This window comes from Empidonax traillii, unplaced genomic scaffold (assembly GCF_003031625.1).
Source record: "Empidonax traillii isolate 1590-97213 ecotype Southwest subspecies unplaced genomic scaffold, ASM303162v1 scaffold138:size3245559, whole genome shotgun sequence".
Taxonomy (NCBI): Eukaryota; Metazoa; Chordata; class Aves; order Passeriformes; family Tyrannidae; genus Empidonax; species Empidonax traillii.
This window is the reverse complement of record NW_020955331.1, coordinates 165,244-188,530: the sequence shown is the minus strand read 5'-3', so window position 1 is coordinate 188,530 and position 23,287 is coordinate 165,244. Positions and strand designations below refer to the sequence as shown.

At 39.1% G+C, this 23,287-nt stretch overlaps 1 protein-coding gene across 11 annotated transcripts in view; it reads left to right on the top strand.

The window, feature by feature from the left end:
- The window catches only part of LRCH3 (leucine rich repeats and calponin homology domain containing 3), a 64,017-nt gene that overhangs the window by 11,927 nt on the left and 28,803 nt on the right, over window positions 1-23,287 (top strand). For 9 of the 11 annotated variants that reach the window (XM_027883959.1, XM_027883965.1, XM_027883963.1 and 6 more), the window contains exons 2-9: window positions 12,719-12,863; window positions 13,991-14,117; window positions 14,836-14,941; window positions 15,129-15,265; window positions 16,224-16,333; window positions 20,483-20,576; window positions 21,425-21,545; window positions 23,119-23,267. In XM_027883959.1, coding sequence (XP_027739760.1) covers window positions 12,719-12,863; window positions 13,991-14,117; window positions 14,836-14,941; window positions 15,129-15,265; window positions 16,224-16,333; window positions 20,483-20,576; window positions 21,425-21,545; window positions 23,119-23,267 — 989 coding nt within the window. The remainder of the gene's footprint in view (window positions 1-12,718; window positions 12,864-13,990; window positions 14,118-14,835; window positions 14,942-15,128; window positions 15,266-16,223; window positions 16,334-20,482; window positions 20,577-21,424; window positions 21,546-23,118; window positions 23,268-23,287) is intronic. The other 2 variants (XM_027883962.1, XM_027883958.1) reach the window with 1 other exon arrangement.

Sequence of the window (23,287 nt, the reverse complement as noted above, 5' to 3'; positions counted from 1 at the left end):
TGGGGAGGGACGAGTTCATTTACTGCACACTTCCCTCACTGCTAACTTTGTGAAACAGCCTTGGAAAATGAAACCCTGCCCTGCTGGAACCCAGTCAAGTATTCCATGAGCAGGGGCAGTGTCGTGTTGCGGAGGAGCAGCCGAAGGCTCTCAGACATCTCGAGTGTCGTGCCTGTGTCTCTGTTGTTAGTGTGGGTGAGGCAGCTTCTCTGTAACTTGGACATTTTTCCAGTTGAAATTCTTACACGCTTGCAAATGAACACTTTTTAAATTAAGGTTTTAAACACACGTAGAGCTCTAAAAATACAAGCAGTTGAAATGGTCATTGTGAAACGGAGTAACGGCGATCTCTGGAAGTGGAATTCTCACTGTTGTTGTGCAGTGTGGGCAGTTGCCACGCAGCTTTTCTTCTGTGGCTCAGTGTTTGTCAAGAATTCTCCTGGCAAGGCAAAAAGCTTTCATTCTCTTCAATCTGAGCTGGTATAGATGAGAGTTGTCACATGCAGAAAACTAATGTTTCTCTGAAGGAGCTGGAGGGATAGAGCCGATCAGCCAAAAACTTTCAAAGTGACTGCTGCATTTTGAGATTAATTTTCATCACACCCTTTAAAGAGCAATGTTTAGTGTTAAACCTCAACTTAAGCCTTTTTGTGATCAGGAATCACTTTGGTTTGGATTTGAAAAAAAAAATTATATTCATTTGTGGTCAGGGATTTTCTTTTTTCTTTTTTTAATGTGTTTGCTTCCAGCATTCATAATGGGTTTTTTTTTGTGAAAAGATTTGTATACAATTTGCCTCAAATACTAATTTGAGAATATAACAACCATTTTGATAGCCTTGCTACTAGTTTTTAGCAAGCTTAGTTTTCAAGAAAGTGAAGATGTATGAAATGGTGACCTCCAGTTCTGTAGCCCTTGATCCCTGGTAATGTCTGCATGGTGTGTTTTTGACTGAAGGTGACTTTTATGGTTTCCAGATTCAAAATTTATTTTGTATTTTGAGCATATGTTTTGGCAATTGCTGTCATTTATCTCCTCATTTGGCTGCTCTCTCTGTTTGATATGGGATATTTTCCATACATATCCTATACTGTTGTTTTATTTCTTGACACTAAAATGGCTTGTACTGCACAGATGACTTGGTAAGACTCCAGCTCTTTTTCTAGAATTCTGGCAATAATTGTCCTATTGAAATTGAAACTCTTCTTGTGTAAAGTGTAACAGGCTTTTTTTGTTAGGGATGATGTCAGCATGAGAGATGGCCTCAAGGAGCCATTAAGAGAACATAGGACTTTTGACTGTTGGACTTTATTGACTTTTCTCCTCAGTAAAATACAGTTCTGTGGAAGACAGATCAGTGTCTGCAGTGATATGAGACACATTTGATGACTTTACTGTGCATTCTGATGAGGCTGTGCCTGAGTGCCATAAATACGGAGCCACTCTATTAGAGTGTCAGAGAAATGCAGTAATAACAGGCATAAAATTTTATAGAAAGGCTTGCCTTTCTCTGAGAGTAATTGGCCTTTTTATGTGAAATTACTCACTTTGCTTTCTAGGACCTTTGAATTTTGAGTTCTGGCTTGCGCTGGTTTGTTTCTAACTCTCCCCTTAAGACATTTCTGAAATGTAATCGCAGCTAACATTATTTTTTTTACTGTCTGTCCATGTATTGCTGACCTTAGTATATCATTCTATTTAAACTGTTTGTGGGAAATGTGGGAGTAAGGTAATGCATTTCAAAGTGATTGGTGAAATAATTAGGAGGAATATGTGAAACTAACATGATAACTGGTAAATAGCAGCTGAAATATTTACATGTGAAAATACTTGCAGGTGGAGAATTTTATGTCCAATATTAAGATGAATTAAAATAAATAGATAAATGGTGAAAATACGAAGTTTTTGGAGGTTGCATTTCATATTTCCAGCCCTCCTGATTGACATACTCCTCCTACCTTTATTCCATGCCACGTCTCCATCCTCAGGTTACAGTTTAGTCTGGGAGCCATTGCAATTGCTGAATATACAAGATATATTAAAAACAAGATTAAAATCATGTATTAAGTGACGTGACTTTCAAATTCAGCATTTCAACTCGAGCCTGCAAAAGAATGTCTTCAGCTGAATTGTAATGAAGCCTGAGTATAGTTTGAGGAGACACTGTCCCAGCAGGTTGTAGAAGTTGCAGCCCTTTGTCACATTCACTCCTGTTCCAGTGCAGCAGCTCATTTCTCCTCTGCACTGTAAACCAGACCACTATGAACAAGCAGCTCGAAGTTATGAACTGACAGCCAGGTTAGTTCTGCCCCTGTGAACATGAGAAGTTATACTTGAGTCTAGAGTTGTCAGTTTTCTTGAAGTATTCATGGGAAAGTGAGGGGATGTAAAAGAAAATGAGGAATTGTTTCCTGATTGGGAAAGAGAGTCCATACAGGGGAGGTATGTTGATGGATTTGATGGGAGTATTCCATATACTGGTATTCATTCTCCATGAACCTAAGCATGAAAACTGAGAAAAGTAGATGTCTTAGATAAAAACAGATGATGAAATACAGGAAAGGTGAATTTCATTTTATGTGTGCTGGGATTGGGGACCTGAATTAAATCAGCAAATCTGAACCATGTTATGATTCTAAGTGATGGTGTTGCAGTGAGACATTTACAAAATGAGCTTGATCTCCTTTGTTTTAGCCAAGATAGTTCCTTTAATGCTAGAAAAAACTGGAATGCTTAAGTAATGAACACTCTGATCTGATTCAATTCAAAGTAATGTCTGCTTAGGAAATCCTGATGAAAGATCTTCTTTCAAATGTTTTCTTCTCCTCTGTCTTTTACTCAACCTTTTTGTAAAGGCAAAACTTGTTTGTCATTGTGCAGATAACAGCTACTCTAAGGAAATTGCTGCCAAAGGAAGTCACTGCCCTCAAATATCCATTAGAAACAGTTCATGTAAGTCCTACCCAGATTAGCTTCAGGCAAAATTTGCAAGAGTAGTTTAAACAGCTTCAGAAATCATGTGAGCTAACTTGACGGTTTTTCTGCCTGATGAGAATTGGGAAATGCTCACACAAGCGTTCCGGAATCAGTAGCTCACAGCAAAGGGCTGCTGAGGAGGATCCAATACAGGGGATAACTTTAAACCAGTAAAGTCAGATCCCAGAGGGTGGGATTTCCAAGGCTTTCAGATACCATTTTATACTGTCGTTGTTACGCTAGAATAAAAGGCTAGACATGCAGGTTTCATGCTATGATTTGACTTTTTGGTTCTATTTTTTAGTTTTAAATCACCAAAGGAGTACATCTGGGTCAAAGCAAAATAGCTTCCTTTAAAGCAGTTTTATCAGTGAAGGGGTGTGTGCTGCTTCACCAGCTTTGTAGATGTAGTCCAAAGGCTGCTTTCCTTGGAGATAAATACTGTGTGTATTTATGTTTTGCACAAAAAACCCCAGGGATCTGCAGTGCAAACCAGTAAGAACTGAGCTTCCCCCATTTAACTGGAGTTGGTGAGCTGAGACTCTGCTTAGTTTCCTCAGTGTTGGATCTTTTGCAACATTTATTCTCCAACTTTCACTTAGTTTAGTTTGTTTGGCTTTAAGTTTTAGGGCTGTTTGCAAGAGAATTGTGATTGTGCTGTTGCTTGGATGCCAGGTTTAGTGAAGAAAAGGGAATGAAATTGCTAGAAGAGAGCAGAGAAGTAAAAACTTCTTTAACCGCAAACCCCATGTGAAGGGGCTCGAATTAGTTCCTGTTTTCAAACAGATTTCCACTTTGCATCATCTCTGCTGTAGCAGTACGAGTTGCAGTTTGTGTTCTGTGTGCAGTGTGTCCTGTTTTTTACTGATGGGTCATAAGGCCCAGCTGGCAGGTCATATGACTTCCTTCTGCCTCCTTTTTAAAGCTTCTGAATTCCTCTCCCTGCTCATCTGCAAAGTGGTTTCATCTCATTCCTGAAGTGTTTGCTTCACTCCACCGCATGCCACCCTTAAAATACCGTGCTGTGCTCACAAGGACATACCATGTACACAGGTAGGTGGCCAGAATGAGCAAAACTTGGGAATATATCCCTGATCATAACCCTGTATTTGCTACTCTGAAAATACCTATTTATTAGAAGCGTGTGTGAGTTAAGGAACCAAAAAAGGTGCAGTTTCACGGCTGTTATTAACCCTTGTCCAAATCCCAGCTACTGCCAAAAGTCATGGTCTCCCTCTTCCCCACACATCTTCGTCCTCTCCCTTGTATTGATGTTAGAGATTACACTGCAGCAGCATGGCTTGGATCAGAAGGGCTGAAAACTACTTGGGGCCTTGTTTTTTTCCGGATTTGCTCTCAGTAATGAAACACAACTGGCTGTGTGGGCACAGTCGGGAGTGCTGGCACAAGGGAGAGGATGGTAACACATGGCCAATAAGGAACTGCTCCATGGCTTAGAGGGGCTGACTGTGAAGCCAGGGTCCGCATTGAATAGTGAATAAATAATACTTGACATAACAGTTTGATCCATTTAAGCTACAGATTTTTCTGCTCTAGAGCCAACTAGAAGAAAGGCAACTGGAATTGATGGAATATGAAGAGTTCTCAGTTCCTTGCACGAACTGGAGCTTTTCGCTCCTTCCTGCTCTCCAGTAACCACACAAGAACAACTGTATGATGGTGTTCTATAGTTTCCACTGTTGGTTTTTGGTCTTTTAATAAACAAGCAATATTCTTCCATGCAAAAGGAAAATGAAATTTATTTCACAGAGGAAGTGGCATTGTATTCCATGTTGTTACTCTCATTAGAATGTTTATCCTCTTCTTGCAGTCCTCGGGCAATCTGCCCCACTGAGACACTGTGCTTTCCTTGGGATCGTGCTTTCTTGTCAGTGGCCATACAGCAGCTGACATAAGTGCAGGACTATAAAATATATGCTTATGTTTAGTCAGTGGTTTTTATGGTGACATCTGTGCAGTTTTCCTTCATGTGTAAAAGAGAAAGCTAAACTGTAGCAAATATGTATTAAAATCATGTGGAGAGAAAAAAGGGAGGGAGAATGGGAGTTGGTGCTTAGAATCTTCTGGTTTTCTCTTTGATCCCAAGTATGGCTGAGTTTTCATATTTAGTTTAATTAAAGTTCTTACAAATCTTTGTACATAGATTTTTCTAGCCTTAACAGCAAATGGTGAATGTTGCAGAGACTGGCCAGGTAAGAGAGTTGTACTTGATTCATTTGTTTTGTTTTTAGGTGATGTGTTTTAATGGAGAAGAGTTGAAGAGGCAACTTAATGCTAAAGAAACCTAGTGTAGTTCAAGGAATTTGGAGGCCAGATTTTGCAAAACTTCATTGTGTGACTGTCCTTAAAATGCTCCTGAGTTAGAAAACAAAAAAACTAGCCAGGTTTCATTTGGTAATGTAGGTGTTGAAGGAAAAGGCAAGTGCTTTGTTCGTAGTTCTCACTTCACTAAAATTGCTTAAAGTAAGGGATTTGTGGGAGTTCTTCAGAGAAGTGAGAGGTTTTCTTGTTTTTTAAAACCTTTGGCAAGAAGCTTTGTTATTTGTATTGAATGTTCCAAAATAAAAGTGTAGCCAGAGGAAATAGCATCTGTGAAACTTTGATCCACACATCTGAAACTTGACAATGATTTGGCAATGATTTGAAACAGGTTTTATAAAGGACAGTTGAGCAGCCTTGGTTAAAAGCTACAAACCTTGTATTTAGCACAAAAGGCAGGAAACGTAGAGAGCCCATTTCAGTGTGACCTGTAATCTTTCCATTTGTGTTGCATGTCATGCAGTACAACCTCAGGTTGATGAAGGTTTTGATGGTCAGCACCACTTGTTCCAGATGTAGCCCCACCGGGTCGACGCTTGGAAGAAGCCACTAACCTTTGCCTCCCTTTCTGTATCTGAAGAAATCCCAGCTTGTGCATGTGGCAAAAAGCTGCAGGTTGGAGATTCTCAGTTACAAAATGTTAGTTTGTGGAAGTGGTTAAAATGCAGTTAATGCTGTTGGTGCTGCTGCTAAGTGGGAATGTGATCATATCAAGAATGGATCTGCTGAGAATTGAAATGTGATAAGTGTATCAAGGATGGATCACGTGTTTGAGTCTTGTTTTCTTTCATGAAGTGTTGGATATTGAAACTGGAAATTCTGTGTTTCATTACAGGGCTACAGAAAGAATGTCAGTTGAGAATAGTCTTCATTATGCTGTTACTCAGGTATTGCAGCTTGGGCAGTGGTGCTGTCCTTGGCAGTGTGTATTCCCTAGGGAAAACAAGGAACAGATGCATTCTGGTTCAGTAAATTCCACCTTTCACTGTAACTCAATAGGTTTACACGAAGTGTATCTTAGATACATGGGAAAATAGTCAGGAAAAATTCAGGTTTGACAGGACTGGCAGGTAGAAGGTGAGTCAGGAGATGACATTTCTGAGGTTTGTTTTAAATTAGTGTATGTCAGAAGTGGTAGTCCTGTATCACAGTAGGCAGGAAGAGGTAAAGGCACCCCTCCTGTGTCAGGAAATCCTCCAGGTGTGAAATGAAGCTTGAAGGATGCCAACATTTTCTGTGCTTAGAAAGGAAAACACTCCCAGTAACTGAGTACAGGCACCAACAGCATCAGAAGTGTGTCGCAGAGGTATTCTCTTACAGTGATTTCTGGTTTTCTTGTGCAAGGGAAGTCAGTACCATAATACCAATAGTTCATCTGCTTAGGGCTATGCTTTCATTTTATTAATTTCATCTTAGAAGCTTTATGGGAATGTTTCCTAAAAGTCAGCAGGATCACAAGCATTGCTGCTCTTAGATTTTCAAGTTCTAAGAGGTGAAAAAAATCAGTTCATAAACCCAGGATGAATGTGAATGAATTTATTTGCCTAATACAATGACAAGCAAAAGGTGGAGTTGAGGTTTACGTAACAACGTGCTTCAAATGCATTTGGAAATGTAGTTGTTGTAATGGAGTAGATTCTAAATGTCAGAATTGAGCAATCAAATGGCATCACATTCCTCAAAAAATGGGTTTAGTGACCTTATCGGACAGGTCCTGTACCTAAGCAGTTAACTTCCAGGGAGCAGGAGCTGTTCCCTGTTGCATTCCATATCATCGAGATTACATCAGCCACTTCAAGGATATTCTTCAGTGTTTTTGTTGTTATCAGTGTGAAACTGTGGAGTTTGCTTCTGGTCTTTAAGTTGTGTATGTGAAGAAAATAGTCTGTTTACACAGTTCCAGATTCTGGTATTTCTTCTTGAACAGCTGGACTTTGTCCCCTTACAGCACTTCATGCTGCCTTTTGCCTTCTGTCACCATGCTGGCTGTCAGCCTCCTGGTCATTGATTGGCTTATCTAATTATTTATATGAAAATATGTTTTCCTCTGTCAGCTGCAGGCTCGTGTGTCCTAGATTTGTCTGTCACTAAAGAAAAAACGTGAATGTGCTTTCAAGCTACACCTCACGCTTCATAGTTTTTGAGAAAACAGAACGTTTTCTTGCCCTGCAAACGAAGCCATCCTAACTGAGGGGGCAGCCTGTGAGCCACCAGTGTCACCATCAGGATTCTCAGCTACCAGTGCTGCTGCATCACTGCATGTTTGTGGCTGATGTCACGCAGCTGCAGCCGGGCTGTTCTAGAAGCCACGGCACGTCGTGGGTGGGAGCCCACAGCGTGGAGCTGCTGACAGTGTCACAGTCTCTCTTACATCAGCGTGTTGCCAGCGGGTGTTATGGTGGTTGCTGACATTTGGGTTTGAATAGACAGCCAGAAATCCAGGCTTCGCTGGTTTAAATTTAAAAAATAAAAAAAAAAAAAAATTCAAAGTGTGTGGGGAACACATGCAGACCTCTGGTAACAAAGGGCAGATTTTTATCAACCAAATTTTGTAGCACGGCCCAGGTCTAGAACTGGCCTTCATTGTAGTTAATTGGAATGAGAACAGAAGCCTATTCCCATGCAGCAGGATTAGCAGACTGATCACATTAGCATCTCGTGATGAATTGGAATTCACCACCACCCAGCTGGTTTGAGTGCCAGTAACAGTTGAGCTGCAGCTCCCTCTCTTCATCGTGTATGTAATGGGTTAAAGTACCCCATGCCTTGAACAGTGCATCTTTATGCATCACTGATTTTCCTTTGGAGGCAAAACTTGTGTTACAGCTGAGGTAAAAAATATGTGAACACAGCCCTGCTAATGTCTAATGTTAGAAGAACATTCTTCTTTGAACAGGAAGAGTTTATATTTAATGCCAAATGATGCAGTTTTAAGCGTGGTATATTCTCTGGTGTCATTTGACATTGGATTTGCTGGTTTTTTGAACAGAATCCCAGTTAAAATGGAAAAGGTCAGTGATCTAACTCTGCTCTGAGATTTCATTTTGTATCTGTACTGTTGGCTTTTTTATCTTTCTCAAAGACCTTAGTTCCAAAGAATGCTTCTCCATTGCCAAAATTCCACATGATCTTGCCTTCAAGGAAACACATCCATTTTTAGCAAACTAGGAGAGCCTTTCTTTAAAGTAGGATTCTGTTAACAGTGATTTTGACCCATGAAATGTGAACACAAGTCCCATTATAACAGCTGTATTTCACTCATATGCTTATTCATAGTGAAATTCAGCATTGGTGCTTGGGGGGGGGAAGTAGTCATTTGTTTTTTGCAGTTTAAGGTATGAGAAGCAGAAAGGGTGTGCACATACATGGTGAAAGAAGTAATCTGCATCACAGTGATTATTTCTTGTTAAAAAATACAAAAAATAATACCTCACTACAACATTCATTATTTTCTCTGAGAAACAAATATTTTTGGAAATTTTAGTTTACACAATAATTTGTACTGTAACACCTTTTTATTTTCTGGTTGTTGAAGTCATTTTATGTATAAAGTAGCAGAAGAATATCACTAAAACAAGTCTCCATTGACAGGATATTTTAAATAAAATACCTTAGTTTTTTCCCTTATCTCACACTTTCTCTTTTGAAAAAGCACCACCAGCTAGTGCAGGGCAACATAAATGTGAATATATAACCAATCACTGGAATGCTTTTACTTCTCTTCTGGTTTTCTTAGAGCTGTGCCTTTCATTCAGGTGTTTTTAGGAAGAGGGTGAGAAAGAGGATGTTGAATTTTTTCATGCAGAGACTGTTGTACTCTGCCTCATTTCGGGTTTCATCTAAGGTCCACTTTCTGGCATGGAAGATGATTCCAGAGAAACTGGACTAAAATAAAACAATGTCACTGAATCTTAGGGATGCTGCATTGTGGACTTTGGGAAATTTAAGTACTTGTTGGAGGTTTGCAAGGGGGCAGGGAGAGGATTGCAAATAACCAAAAGCAGTTCTTCATTTACAGATTCAGAACCGACACTGTATCTTATCATATCTTGCTTCTGTGTAATTCTCCAGATACTCTTGTTTTAGCTTAGTTTTTTGGGGTTTTTTTGTTCCCTAGTGCTTGTCTGTGCTTGGACACATGGAATCATGGATACTGTGTAAGACAGCATTCTCATGGTCATCATGAGTAAAAATGCTGCAAAGTTATTAACCAAACCTGTAACTGGTTAGACTCATTTTGAATTATGTAAGAGACTATACTGCGGCATCAAAATTCAACTCTGATTTAATCTGTTTTCCATTGAATGTCTCCTGCTAAATAGAAATGCCAAGCTCTAGAAATCACTGTAGATTGAGAGAAGTCTGGAAAAAGTTAGTCATTGCTGCTAACCAGCCTTGGTGTCTCTTTTCTATCACACTATGAGCTCATTTGTTGTTTAAAAAAGTATATTTTCATTTCTTCATGCCTAATGTTATTTTTGCAGGGAATTATTTCTTTAGAAATACTAAATCTTAGCTCAGAATATGTGAAGTTCTTGATTAGTTCAAGCCTTATGGTCTGCATAGTATGTAAAAAATAGTTTTTAAATGTTCTTTGGTAATATAAAGTGAAACAGAAAGCAAATGAGAATTCTCATGTTTGAGGATCAACCTTTCCAAAGCAGTTGAAAGAAACTTTTTGTTTGCCACTCTTCTGCCAGAAAACAGGACTCACTACTTGGGAAACCTATTTCTCTTAAAATGGGTTATATTCAAACTGCCTTTGCCAGCACAGCTGTGTGAACCAGTGTTGTAATAATATTTTTAATAGACGCTTAAACATCTAGTCAAAGTGGAAGCCAAGTACTTTTTCTAAATTACTCTTGCTTGTTGTTGTCTCTGAAATAATTTGCATCCTTCTCCCTTTCTTGGACAGTAACATACAGTTGTACTGTGGAACCTCATGGCAAGTTGTGTGGATCACAGATAATTCCAGTGGCTGCAAACATTTACTAGAAACTTTTCAGAATACATAGCTTATGTTGAGGAGAAGTATGTTTGCTTGAAGAATCCCTCTTCTGATAAATTTTACAACAGTATTGGCACACGGAGAGATCCCGTTAGGAATGTCACAATTTCGGACACCCCATTGTTGCAGTGCAGTTTTAGCACTATTACTGTGCTGTCAATCTCCTGCAGTGATACAACCTGGAGGAGGAGAAGGCTGCTGTTTGCTATCATTGTCACTAAATCATTAATGAGAATCAAACTGGAAGTAAAGCAGAAGAAATCCTAAGACAGACAAGTCCACTATGGGAGATGATTCGTGCAAAATAAGTGTCCATTGCATAAATTCACGGAATCACAGAATATGCTGAGTTTGAAGGACCCACAAGGATCATGGAGTCCAACCCTTGGCCCTGCACAGGACCATCCCCAAGAGTCACACCATGTGCTTGAGAGTGTCATCCAAACACTTCATGAACTCTGCCAGGCTTGGTGCTGTGATCATTGCCCTGGGGAGCCTGTTCCAGTGTAATTCCCTTGGAAGTGTATGCTGTGTCCCTTTGGGACAGTTGGACTGATTAGTCCAACTCATTTGCTGCTTCTACTTAGGCTGAAGTTCAGTGAGTGCTTTAAATCACCAAAAGTAATCCCTGGCACCAGAACAGGGATTCTGCTGCCTGCACTGACATTTCTCCCCAGTGCTGGCATAGGGTTTATGAGGCTGTGTGGTGAGGTGATCAGAAAAACTGCTGTAGTAAATTCTGGTGAGGTTCTCCCACAGTACAAAGGGCCTGGGACAAGCAGTAGAGATAGGAAAACACTGGTTTGGCAGTAGCAGGAAGCAAGATCCATCACAGTGATCTTTCTTTGCAGTGATGCATTTATCTGATGTTTTGTCTGGATTAGCATATGGTGACATCAGGATGTCTATAGAGCCTGCCTTTAGCAATCTATGTAAGTACAGGTTTTTCTTCACTCTTAAAAGAAAAGAAAAACAAGGGTAAAAGGTCTTTTTCACAAAAAAAAAAAAAGAGGAGGCAAAAATCTCAAACTGTTTTCTGTCATAAAACAATAAAACAATTCTAGATATGCAATGCAGACTTACTGCTGACAACTTGTATTATTTTGTAATTTTAACTCCCACTATTAGAGCTGTCGGAAACGTTCATTTAAAAGTCTTGTTTTTTCAAAATCAAGTTCAGACGAGTTCAAGCTGAGATCAAGTTTGAACCTGATACCAGCTGGAAAGAAGTACTTGGTGTGGTTTGGGGGTGTGGGGAGGAGGGGGTGTTGGTTTGGCTTGGTTTTTTTTTTTAAATTTCTGTTCTTTATTTTTTAATTATTTTTTCTAGTTGTCATTGCTGAACAGACTAGGAGTTCCTTTACCTTTTTGTAATGATGGATTAGTGCACCCTGCAACACATACCCATCACAGCCCCTGCTGTACTGAGCTTCAGTCATTCCTGGAGGTTGGGTAACGAAGTTCCTTCCCACTTGTGTACTGAAGCTCATGGGTTTTATCTACAAAGTTTTTCATAGTGATTCTTCCTACTGAGATTTTTAACTACTGGTTATTTATCTATAGTAGAACATGGTCTGTTCTAAGCATCAAGATAGACCTGGAGTCGGTTCAAGCTGCACTTGGAGTGTTCTCCTTGAGCAACCTAGAGTAGCATACAATGGAACAGTTTCTCCAAGGAGGGCTTTTTTCCTTTGGAAAAGCTTCCCTTTACAAAACAAACATAAAAGTAATGTCAAGCGACGCAAGACATATCTGCATTGGCAGTATTTAAAAAGTAATCTGTATTGTATGGTTCCTTCATGGAATAAAGATACAGAAATTAGTGTGTCAGTTTATTGTATGTATTTTGGGGTGGTAGCTTTTGTCCTTTATGCTGATGAGAAGTTCAAAACAAATAAAGAAAATAGCAATTAAATGTGGATTTTTTTTTTTTAATAATTCATAACACTGATTCAGGCTAGATGAGTTTTTGCAATGAATGTCTGTCCTCCCTTAAAATACTGAGGTGAAGCATCAGCTTAGCAAACAGTTTTCTGTGGGAACTCCCTGGTGACTGAAGGTGCTCGGGATGTGAGCACTGCTCCTGCCAGAACTACGAGCTGGGTGTGTGTGTGTCTGTGAGAACTGCCCTTTGGCATTTTTAATCAGCAGCTTTCCTTGACCTTTAAAGAAAAAAGAACCCTTTGCCAACTGCATTATTTATCACAGCTTTTGAAGGACAGTAATGTTGATGGATGTTTTATACCTGTAGACTGATGAAGGGAATGTTTTGATTCATTGAATGCAAACATGCTGTAGGAGATTTGGTTAAACTTCTGTCTCTTGCCAAGCAAGGAACTTGATGAAGTTTCAAGGTAGCTTTACTGAATCTCCCCTTTTTTTCCCTCCCTTCAGATCTGTCCCGGAACAGACTGTCAGAGCTTCCAGCAGAAGCGTGTCACTTCGTCTCCCTCGAGAGTCTTAATTTGTACCAGAACTGCATTCGATACATCCCAGAGGCTGTTTTGAACTTACAGTCTTTAACATTTCTAAATATCAGGTAACAATTGTCTTACAAATTTTGCTTTAGCACGAATAGTCTGGGTTTGTAAATTTTGGTGCATCCATAGGTAATGCCAGCTTGGTGTGTAATCATCACATTGTGTTGTGTGTCACTGAATCAAAGCAACCTGGACCATTCTAACCCACTTCGGTGGATCAGGGAACATGAGGATTAAGCAGCAGCTTTTAGAAGTGGAGTATGAAGAAATCTAATTCCAGTCTAAAGGAATAAATAAATCCAGTAGTTTTTATGTGGAGTACAGGCGTGCAGTCTGAAAAGAGATGAAGAGCTTTAGCGTAGTCTTTGCAATTCAGCTCTCAGCAGATGAATAGGGCTTATGCCATTTTCGTTTTACCTTCACTGTACTGGTGGCTTTGAAAGATCTTTCTCAAGCATTAACACTTCACTGCCAGTGTTAAAATCTAATTGCTGCAACTCGGCCCATCATGAAATTCAACTGTGTACAGCTTCTTCCATTTGTAGAGGGTCTTTTAAGAGATGTGGAAAGTTTCTCGTCAGAAAGTCGTAGAGATATTAATTAAAAAAAAAAGGTCTCAGGCTATTCCCTTCTGGTGTTATAAACACACTGAATTGGCAAAAGTATATTTCTTTTTTTTTTTTCAATTGATACAAAAATTGTACAAGTAGGATTTGAATCATGTACAGGTTTCCTAATGCTATATCTCTAGTGGGTGCAGTCCCACTGTCCTTACTTAATTAGAAATGTACTTTAAATATTCAATATCTAATGATTTCCTCTCTGGCATTTTGTGTGTGCTGACCTGCAGTGCTCCTTATGAGAAAGGCTTTTGCACTCTGCTCAAACTCCTTTGTGACAGAGCGTGGCCAGTTACCAGAAGCATCTGAAAGGGCACCAAAATGTCACATTCCCCCTCACTGAGTTCAAAAGCATCTGATCTGGCTTGGTACTTGATATTCAGAGTTTGTTCACACATAACTAGATAAAGCAAGTAGTGAAGAACAGCCTCACAGAACTACTTTTGCAGAAATTACGTAAAACCTGATTTGATCACCTAAATGGAGCGTGCTTTTTGTATGTGTCTTTCATTGCATTAAGATTTCTCATCAGTGTTCTGGTTATTTTGTTTTCTCTCTGTCAAAAGTCGAAACCAGCTTTCAACGTTGCCAGTACACCTCTGTAGTCTACCACTAAAAGTTTTGATAGCAAGTAATAATAAATTGGTTTCAATACCTGAAGAAATTGGACAGCTCAGACAGCTGACAGAGCTTGTGAGTATACACTTGATTTTTAGATGTTACTATTCAGTCTTTACTTTTTAATTTATGTGTTTATTAAATTCAGAGATGCTTCAGAAGAAATAACAAATTTTTAAACTGATCAAAATCCTGCAGTAATTAGGATGCTGTCTGGGCAAGTGCAAGATCAATATCCTGTTTCTCACCCTGCTGAGAACTTTGTGATTGTAAACCAATCACTTGTATGCAATGACAAGTTATTTAAATCTGTTCTTAGCCTAAAGAAGATTTCTGTCTGCCACAACACTCCAACTGTGTTTTGATTTTGTACAGAGGTGCTAGAAAAGTTTTAATACTCTGAGATTTGTTTTTTAAATTATGTAAGAGAAAGATGCACTGGAGAGAAATGATCCATGTCAATTCAAGTGTCTTCCCTATTTTAGAAAGGAGGGACAGACTGAATTAGAGCTCTTGGTACATTTGTTTCTGCAAAAAGCTTTTATGTAGCAAGTTGTGCTGTCTGAAATACTGTGGAATAACTCAAATGAGATAACTTGAAATAAATTTCCGCATCTGAATGCTTAATCTTTTAGAGCTTTTCTTTTGCTATGTATTTAAAGTGAGAACAATGCTTCACATCAGCAACGAGAACTGATGAATATAAGGATCTGAGGTGTTCAGTCCCTAAACAAAGAGCTGCATATTTTAGTTAACAGGCAGTGGTACCTCATTCTTTGCTCTTGCTTTGCAGGATGTGAGTTGTAATGAAATACAGACAATACCTCCACAGATTGGCCATTTGGAATCCTTGAGGGACCTAAATGTCAGACGAAATAATTTGGTGCGTTTACCTGAAGGTGAGATAAAGGCTGTCAGTTATAACAGCAGAAACTTCAAGCACTTCTTTATTTTCAGTCCCCTTTTCTTCCCCTGAGAGCTTGAAGCAGCATACTTAATTGTTTTGTGAAACACCTATTTTTATACTCTTGCTTTTTCTTATACTCTTTTAATCTGCTGAATTGGATGTTTGTTTTCTGTCTCCAGAGCTTGCTGAGTTGCCATTGATTCGATTAGATTTCTCCTGCAATAAAATAACAACAATACCAGTTTGTTATAGGAACCTCAGACATCTTCAGACCATCATGTTAGAGAACAACCCTCTCCAGTCCCCCCCCGCACAGGTAAACTGCAGCTAAGAAATCAGATTATGGTTCAGCTAAAAAGGGAAGAACAAAGTTAAAAGCTGAAGGATTATATTACAAACTTTATTTAAGAACAAGAGAACTTTTAATAAATTCTGTTGTATAAAAGTGTTAAATATACAGCACAGCTTGAAAAATCCCTTTTTCTTCTCTTACTTTACTGTGTTAGTAGTCTCACCTGTGGGATATTGCAAAGAATTCCACTGTTATCTGAACGTTCCTGCTTTCAGCATAGGAGAGAAGAAGATCTGTCATACAAGACAGATTTTGTGCCACTCAGATGTCAAAATTTCGACTGAGGCCTCAGAGCTGCTGTGTGCTGGTTCACTTTGCAGCAGAGGGCTCACAGTGGCCTTTGAGCTAGAAACTGCAATATGGTCAGTGACTAATTTGATCTTTAGCGTGGATGTACAGACCCCTGAGTATTACAGGTTGTACTCTGAGCTGCTGCTTCTGAGTCAAGAGTGGCCCTTGCTGAGTCCTGCAGTTTCAGTAGGGTTTTGCCTCCCTTTTGAAAGCAGAGGCAGCTGTTACTGGCTTCATCCACTATAAATTTGAGCTGGCTTTGGCAGTCTGCCACTGCCATTCAAATCTGGGCATGGGTGGGATGCATCTGTTCTGATGCCAGGGGTATAAATTCTAGTACTTGTAAATGCTTATGTCTTGTTTGCATGATGAAATTTCAGCATCCAGCTGACAGAGTTGCCTGCAGACCAGATGTACTTGGAGGACAGCTTCCATTTGTCTCTTGTGGGCATCCCATGATGCTCCACTATAGCTGTTTCTCTAAAATGCAGTGAGATTAGAATAAAAGATACATTAATTGATGCAAACATGCTCATTTATCACTCTCAACTGCATGCTAAATGTCTGTAGTGTACTTTGAAAATGTATTGTCAAATTATACTGATTTAATTTTTTCAATTTTTTTTTAAAGATATGTATAAAAGGAAAAATTCATATATTTAAATACCTGAACATAGAAGCATGCAAGATAGCTCCAGACTTGCCTGATTACGATAGGAGACCCATGGGATTTGGATCATGGTAAGTTTTGCACAAGCCAAGTTTTGATGACATTCAGGAAAATTTTGTCAATTGTCTGAGTTAATTACAAAAATAGATCCGAGGATTGTTCTTTGGTAAGTGCATTGATGGAGGTGGCTTTGAAAAATATTATTTATGTTATGTCATGGTGTATTCTAACAAGGTAACCAGTGTATAAGAAGTGAGGAGCAGTTCAGAAGACCTGGGCAGTATCATGTGAAAAGCAGTGTTAGAGTTGACACACAGTAAAAAGGGAGTGTTGATATCTTCATAGGACACAGGGTGTGCTCTCATGTTGTTAACATGTATGTTCAGTTTATAAGATCTTAATGTGTTCCACAGACTTCCTGGAGAATATATCCCTGCTGTAATTCTTAACCTTTTGTACAGTTTTGTGACTGCTGTGCTCAAACCACAGGTGTAAATGCTGATCTCCACCCCATCAGTAAACTGTTATTTCTGGCAAGCTTTCACTTGGCACTGCTGCTTGGCATTGTAACACAAATATTGGAACAGTCAGCCATATCAGCTGCTAAATGAAGATGTCCAGCAAAAAGCAGGAGTTAAGATTCATTTCTGTTACGCGAAACGGAAGAAAGGGAGTCAGTGAAGTATGAAACTGAATATATATAAAAATTACCTCAGTCATCTTGGAAGGTGGTAATAAGGTGTGGAGGAGTAAGTTGCTAAAGGATGTGCTGCTGCCTTAGCAGCAATAAAACACAAATGAGGGGGCTTCACAATAAATCACTGTGAGTCAGATTTATGAGGAATAACTTGCATGAGGGACTTGACAGTGCAATTCCTCATCAGCACTGAATGTCTTAAATTATTTTTCTAGATGAGGTCAACATGTGAACATGTTGAGTGTTACTCAGTTTCCAGTACAAGCTGTGGCAGATAGTTACTGCAAAATATTGAGGATACTGACCTGCTACTGAAAATAAAAGGCTCTAAATGATAAAATGTCATGATCTGTTTAGCACTAACATAGTCTGTTTATTTTTAAGAGAAATTCCAACAAAACCAGTGGGCTGTATGCTTACTGATTGTTTTGTAGCTGTATATTAATATGGAAGTTCTCATAAATTGCTTCTGTGAAATGAGAAGAAGTAATGTATTTTAATTATAGCTTGGAATTATGAATCTGAAAACAAGAGCAGAGCTGTTGAGGATGCTTTCTCTAGAATTGCTACCGGTTTCAGCAGTATGAAATGAGCTTCAACTGGCTTTCATTTAGCTGTGTTTCCATACCCAAGAGGAGATAAGAGTTGGGGATAGAACTGTTTATTGTTACTGTGCTGTTTAGGGCATTTAGTGTTGCGAGTGACTCCTCCTATCTTCATGTACCTATGGAAGAACTGTCCATGGATCAGAGTACATCTGAGAAGAAAGTGGTAGAATGATCCAGTGAAAGAGAGGATCCTAAATTATAATACCCTTCTGAAACTTGGGATGAAAGAAATAAAAGCCTTCAGCTCTGATATGGTTAATATTTCCAGACAAGTCACAGGAGCTTTATGTTTGTTATCTTCAAAGGTGACCAATAGGAATAAGGCATCAGCCAGTCCACCCAGACTCTGTTGCTGGTATATCTGATAAACTGGGTGTAATGCCATGGAGGTTAAGAATCTGAAACTGAGTGACAGAGACTCTTTAAGGAAGTTTGTGTCATGCTGTCAGTTCACTTTTGATCAAACATTTTTAATAGCAAGGTTGTTGATACTGCCAATAAAACAGGATACTGTGAAACATTATGGAAAGTGTGAGTTGGAGGTTCTAGCACAATTACTTGTTTTAGCCTTGTCAAATTACATCAGACTGTGTTACCAGAGTGGAACCTGGTATGTTGCAGTCCTTGTCTAAACATAAGCTGTGTGAAATTTATCTGCAGCAAGTTTTGTTCTGCTGCAGCCAGGCTCTCATTTGCAACACTGAAGTTCAGAGCAGCTCAGGTTGGTGCTGGAGTGAATGTGATTGGGAGGAGACAGAACTGTTGAAGCTGTGCAGCAGTTTTTGGCACTGAGGCAAATGGGTAGAGTCTGGAGTTGGAAGGTTTCAAATATAAAGTACTCATGTGGTTGATTTTCTGGGACTTGGGCAACTGTTCTTTCTTACAGGAGGTAAAAAATAAGTGGTTTAGTGTGGCTTTGGAGCTGTGCCTTTGAAATATTGTCAAGTATTGTCTTTCCTTTGATTGTTGGGCTTACCAGACATTTGGCTTCTCATCCTTTGATTTCAAGACTTACATAGCTTCCCACGTAAGTTGTAGTTGACCCCAAATGCTCCAATCTATCCAAATGCTTAACTGTTGTTGCTTGTAACTTGTTGGTCAGGGAGGAATAAAAGTCTTAAATTTCAGCTGATTTCAGGGTGGCTGCTGTATGATTATAAACGTGTGAAGTGTGCAGCGTTGAATAGCTGGTTTTAGTTGTGAGAGCTGGGAAGAGGGGAAGCAGCTTTCATGTTAAAAAGGAGAAGTCCCCGAAACAGTGATTATGTATTTTTGAGCTTTCAGCTAACTTTAGTTTTAGGTGTACAACTTTTCAAATTTCTCTAATTGAAAAGGAAGGCTGAAAGAAAAATTTTATCAAAATATTTCCTCATTTTTGAGATCTTCAATTTGCAGTGATTGTTCAGCCTACAACAGGGTGCTCAGTAGATTCTGAAAATATTGATTCATTTAAAATAGAATTATACTGCAGATAGATTTTTTTTTCCCACCCATGTTAAATTTAGTATTTTAATTCAATTAACTGTTAGTGTAAGTACAGTTCTATTGTCAGTGATTCAAGTTAATAGCTCTTTAACGCAGTGGTGATTTCACGGTCATTCTTTTTTTCTTCCCACCCAAAAGAACTGTTTTTTCTCTTTCTTTCTAGTGGTTTATTATGCAGATGATCTTTCTGTTCAAAATCAGGGCCATAAAAGTGGAATTCCTCTGAGTTAAAACTCAGTGCAGATACAGGGGCTTGTTTTTTGCTGCACATCTGCACAGAAACACATGTATAGCCCAATGTGGCCCTCCATCCCTCCTGGAGCTTCTTTCCTCTTTCATGTCTATCTGAAAATTAATATAACCCTGGATAATAGTCTGTCACTCTTCTACAAAGTCTCGTGCACACGTACTGTGCTGCAATAATAATAATAATAATTTGAAAATAAGTGTTTCCTGAAAGCAGGATTTCAGAGGGAGCAACAACTTGAGAGCAATACCAGTGAGAAAATGACCTGCAATTTAGTTAGGATGGGGTGAAGCAATTAGCTTCCTGAAATTCATTCTTCCTTGTGTATTATGTAGTAATTACTGCTGCAGTTCTCCCTGGGGCATCGAGTGCCAGTAGGACAGTTGAGCCATTGTGAAATGCCATCTGCAGTGGATCAGACAAGTTCCATTGTCTCTTTTACTGTAGCTATCTGCAGCAGTTGCCAGACTTGACATCTGTGATGGCTTTACTGCTGAATTACGTAGCTTTTAATCCCAGAAATTTAGAGAAGAACTGTATGGCTGTTTGGTTATATGTCTTGTAGCACTGGGCACATGTCTAATGCCTCTGTCTAGACATGTCATTGACAAAGCCTGTAGATGAAAACTGTATTTCTATATTTATTACATTATGAAATATTTGAAATACTGTCCATCATTCTGCACAGTTTCTTAGGTAGGTGACTGTGACACAGAAGTCAGTTATGTAATACATGCTGTGTACTTTGTGTAGAAGTCATATATTCTGTGATTTTAGAAATGTTGCAGGGGTTTATGCTTACTTATGGAAAAGCTTGTGGGACAGCGTTTTTCAACCAAAATATATGAATAGCGGAAAATAAAAGTTTGACTTGTTAAACGTTGAAATATGAGACCACTTTGCAGCTTTCTTTGTCATAATTTCTATTTGGGAAACATTTAAAGTATATACTTTGGATCAGATCAGCTCTTAAGTGGGAGGTGAGGGGGATGGACGAGGATGTTGAGTTGTAAGCACTTGCCTCCTGCTCTATGTGGCAAATGCATGTGAGGCTTTCAAACGTGCTGAGCTTGTGAACACGCTGCAACTGTGCCTGGTGGCTTTATTCTGCTTTTGTTCTGTAATAGCTGAGAAGCTTTTGGTGGTGGTTATATCACAGTAACTAAAACTGTGTGTTTGACAGCCACGAGGAACTCTATTCCGGTCGTCCGTATGGAGCACTTGATTCTGGCTTCAATAGTGTGGACAGCGGAGACAAAAGATGGTCAGGGAATGAAGTAAGTGCTTCAGCTTCTTTTTTGTTGAGTGCAGCATTGTACAGAAAGAGAACTAAGCACATACATCTGGAAGCATAATCCATAGGTAACATGTATGCTAGTGTGCAGGTTGCCTTGAGCCACAGTTATTTCCTGCTTTATTGCAGAAAAACAAGCGTAATTTCATATGGGACAGACCCAAAGTTTGAAATAATAACAGAAATGTATAAAACAGTGCATGATTAATTTGCTGGAGAATAAAAGATGAGAGAAATGGCATTCCTCATTTTAAAAAAGCTCATAAGTGTATCGTATAACAATACCGAGTCAATGAAACAAATCTGAATATGAAAATTAAGCTTCAAAAATCAGATGGAAATTTCATCTTTCTTCATCTTTCTTCGCACCTTGTTTAAAATGTTAAAATGTGTTTGCCGTTTAGAAGCAGGAAAATGGGACCTCTTAGCAAAGAGACTGTCAACTATTCTTCCCAGGAAGAAATTTTCTTTTCCTCTTGGGATAACTAGAAAAGGCAGTAGCCAAGACCTAAAGTGTCTCAGTGAGCTGTGCTCCAGACGTCTGCTTGCACTCCCAGCTTGGTTTTTGAGAGGGTTCTAGGGCTTTCCATCCTGGGGTGTTTTCATACACTTGCAGATACTGCAAGGAAGACTGTAGCCAAGCTGGGTTTTAAAGAAAGCTTAACTACGTGTTTTCTTAAAACAATACATGTAGCCGAATTTCCTTTAAATTAGTGTTTTGTAGGTGCAAAAAGGACAATTAAAATAAAAACAGAAGATGAGAGAGAGTAGCTTGCAAGATGTTATTTCTGAAGAAGAGGGTTTCCTGACTTCACTGTTTGTTTTCCAAAGCCAACAGATGAGTTCTCAGATCTCCCTTTGCGTGTGGCAGAGATCACCAAGGAGCAGAGGCTGCGCAGAGAAAGTCAGTACCAAGAAAACCGAGGGAGCGCAGTCGTAACTAATGGTGGAGGTAAATAGTGACCCTGGGCTAACAACATTTATCGTCATCATCATTAAAGTTCCAGAATGTTTGCTATAAATGGTTGTCTAAAGAGGGGGGAAAAAGGGAGAAAGATCTAGGTAGAATTACAGAAAAGCAATGTGGAAGCAGTGTAAAAATGCTGTTGTTTGAAGGCAAAATCAAATAGCAGCAGAATTAGGATTTTCTGGAGAACATTGTGTCAGCTTTTACATATGTGCCATGTTAAAATATCCAACTGCTTTGAACAGTATTTTGGAATACTGAATTTTGGTGTATGGAGTTTTGCTGTTTGAGCTCCCGGGCAAAATTCTCAGCAGTAGTGAATTGTCACTGCTCTCGGAACAGAGTGAGCAATTTCATCAGGGAATTTCGTATTTCCAGGTAGCACAAGTGTCTCATTCATCAGTCTTCTATTTTAATCCAAATTTTAAAGCTGTCTAGGAGGGACTGGTGTTTGTGAGTGACATTGCTTTGCTGGTTTTTTTTTAAGATTTGTAACTGAGATGGAGAGTTAATGAAGCCAAAGTATATAGGAATGCTGTTTTGGATGGTTGTAGTAGCAGAGGAGGTGGCTTTGGCAGTAACAGTTGCTAGATTGTGTGGTGAGGCAAAGAGAAGTCTGTTTTAGACAAGCAGGAAAGGGGCGGGGGAGTAGAAAAAGAATGTCTGCAAGAGAGTCTGCAGCAAGTTTGGGGGAGATTTTAAGAAAAAAAAAAAAAGCTGTGGTGTTCTGAAAGGGAGCCTGTGCTTTCCTCTGCATCCCTAGCACAGTATTTTTCACCAGGGTGGTTTGCTCAATGTCATGACTCTCAGAATCCCTGGGCAAAATGTGTAAAAGCAGTGACAAGTGAAAAAATTGCCCTAGATAATATCTCCCACACAAAGGAAAAATCAATACTAGCCAAACTGTTTCTTGCTCTCCTTTCAGTGGTTCCAGATGTCTTTTTTAACTCCTCTTTTTAAAATAAAATTGCAGGTGCCTTTACACAGTTTTAAAGGTGGTGTGTTGTTTTCTGTAGTGTTCTTCATTATTTCCACATACACTTCTTATCTGAATGCAAATGCAAAGAATGTAAGTTACCCACACTGCTCTCCATTTTGTTGTTGTAGTAGTAAAACCAGTAGAGAAATCTGTTATACCCATTCTAATTTTTCTGACAGATATTAATTAGAACCAAGAGAAATTATTCAAAAATTTACACAGATCATTTTACAGTCTTGGTGTTAGCTGACAAGTTTTGATATATAATATTTGGTACTGAAAAAAAATCAGAGTGTTTACTTTTTCAGTGACTGAAAAAGTAATCTGGAGCCAACAGTATAAAACTGCATGTTTGATAGATGTTCATCATTGCTTTTTAAAAAGCATAAGTTATATCGTTATTTCAAAATTCGTTTATCAAATTTTTGTCTGACAAAATCCAAGAGCTTTCAGACTGAGCTTTCCCAGATGGAAGAAAAACAGTAGGGCCTCAGTTCCTGACATTGCTGCTTTGTTGGGTCTTTTCCTCTCCTGTGGGTTATCTAATTATGGGTGTTTCCTTTGTGTTTGTGTGTCAAGTGGAACATGATCTCGATCAGATCGACTATATTGACAGCTGTGCCACAGAAGAGGAGGAGGAAGAGGTGAGGCAGCCCAAGTGCATGGACTCAGACAGCCTCAGCTCACAGTTCATGGCATATATTGACCAGCGGCGAATCTCTAATGAGGTGGTGCTTTTACTTGAATT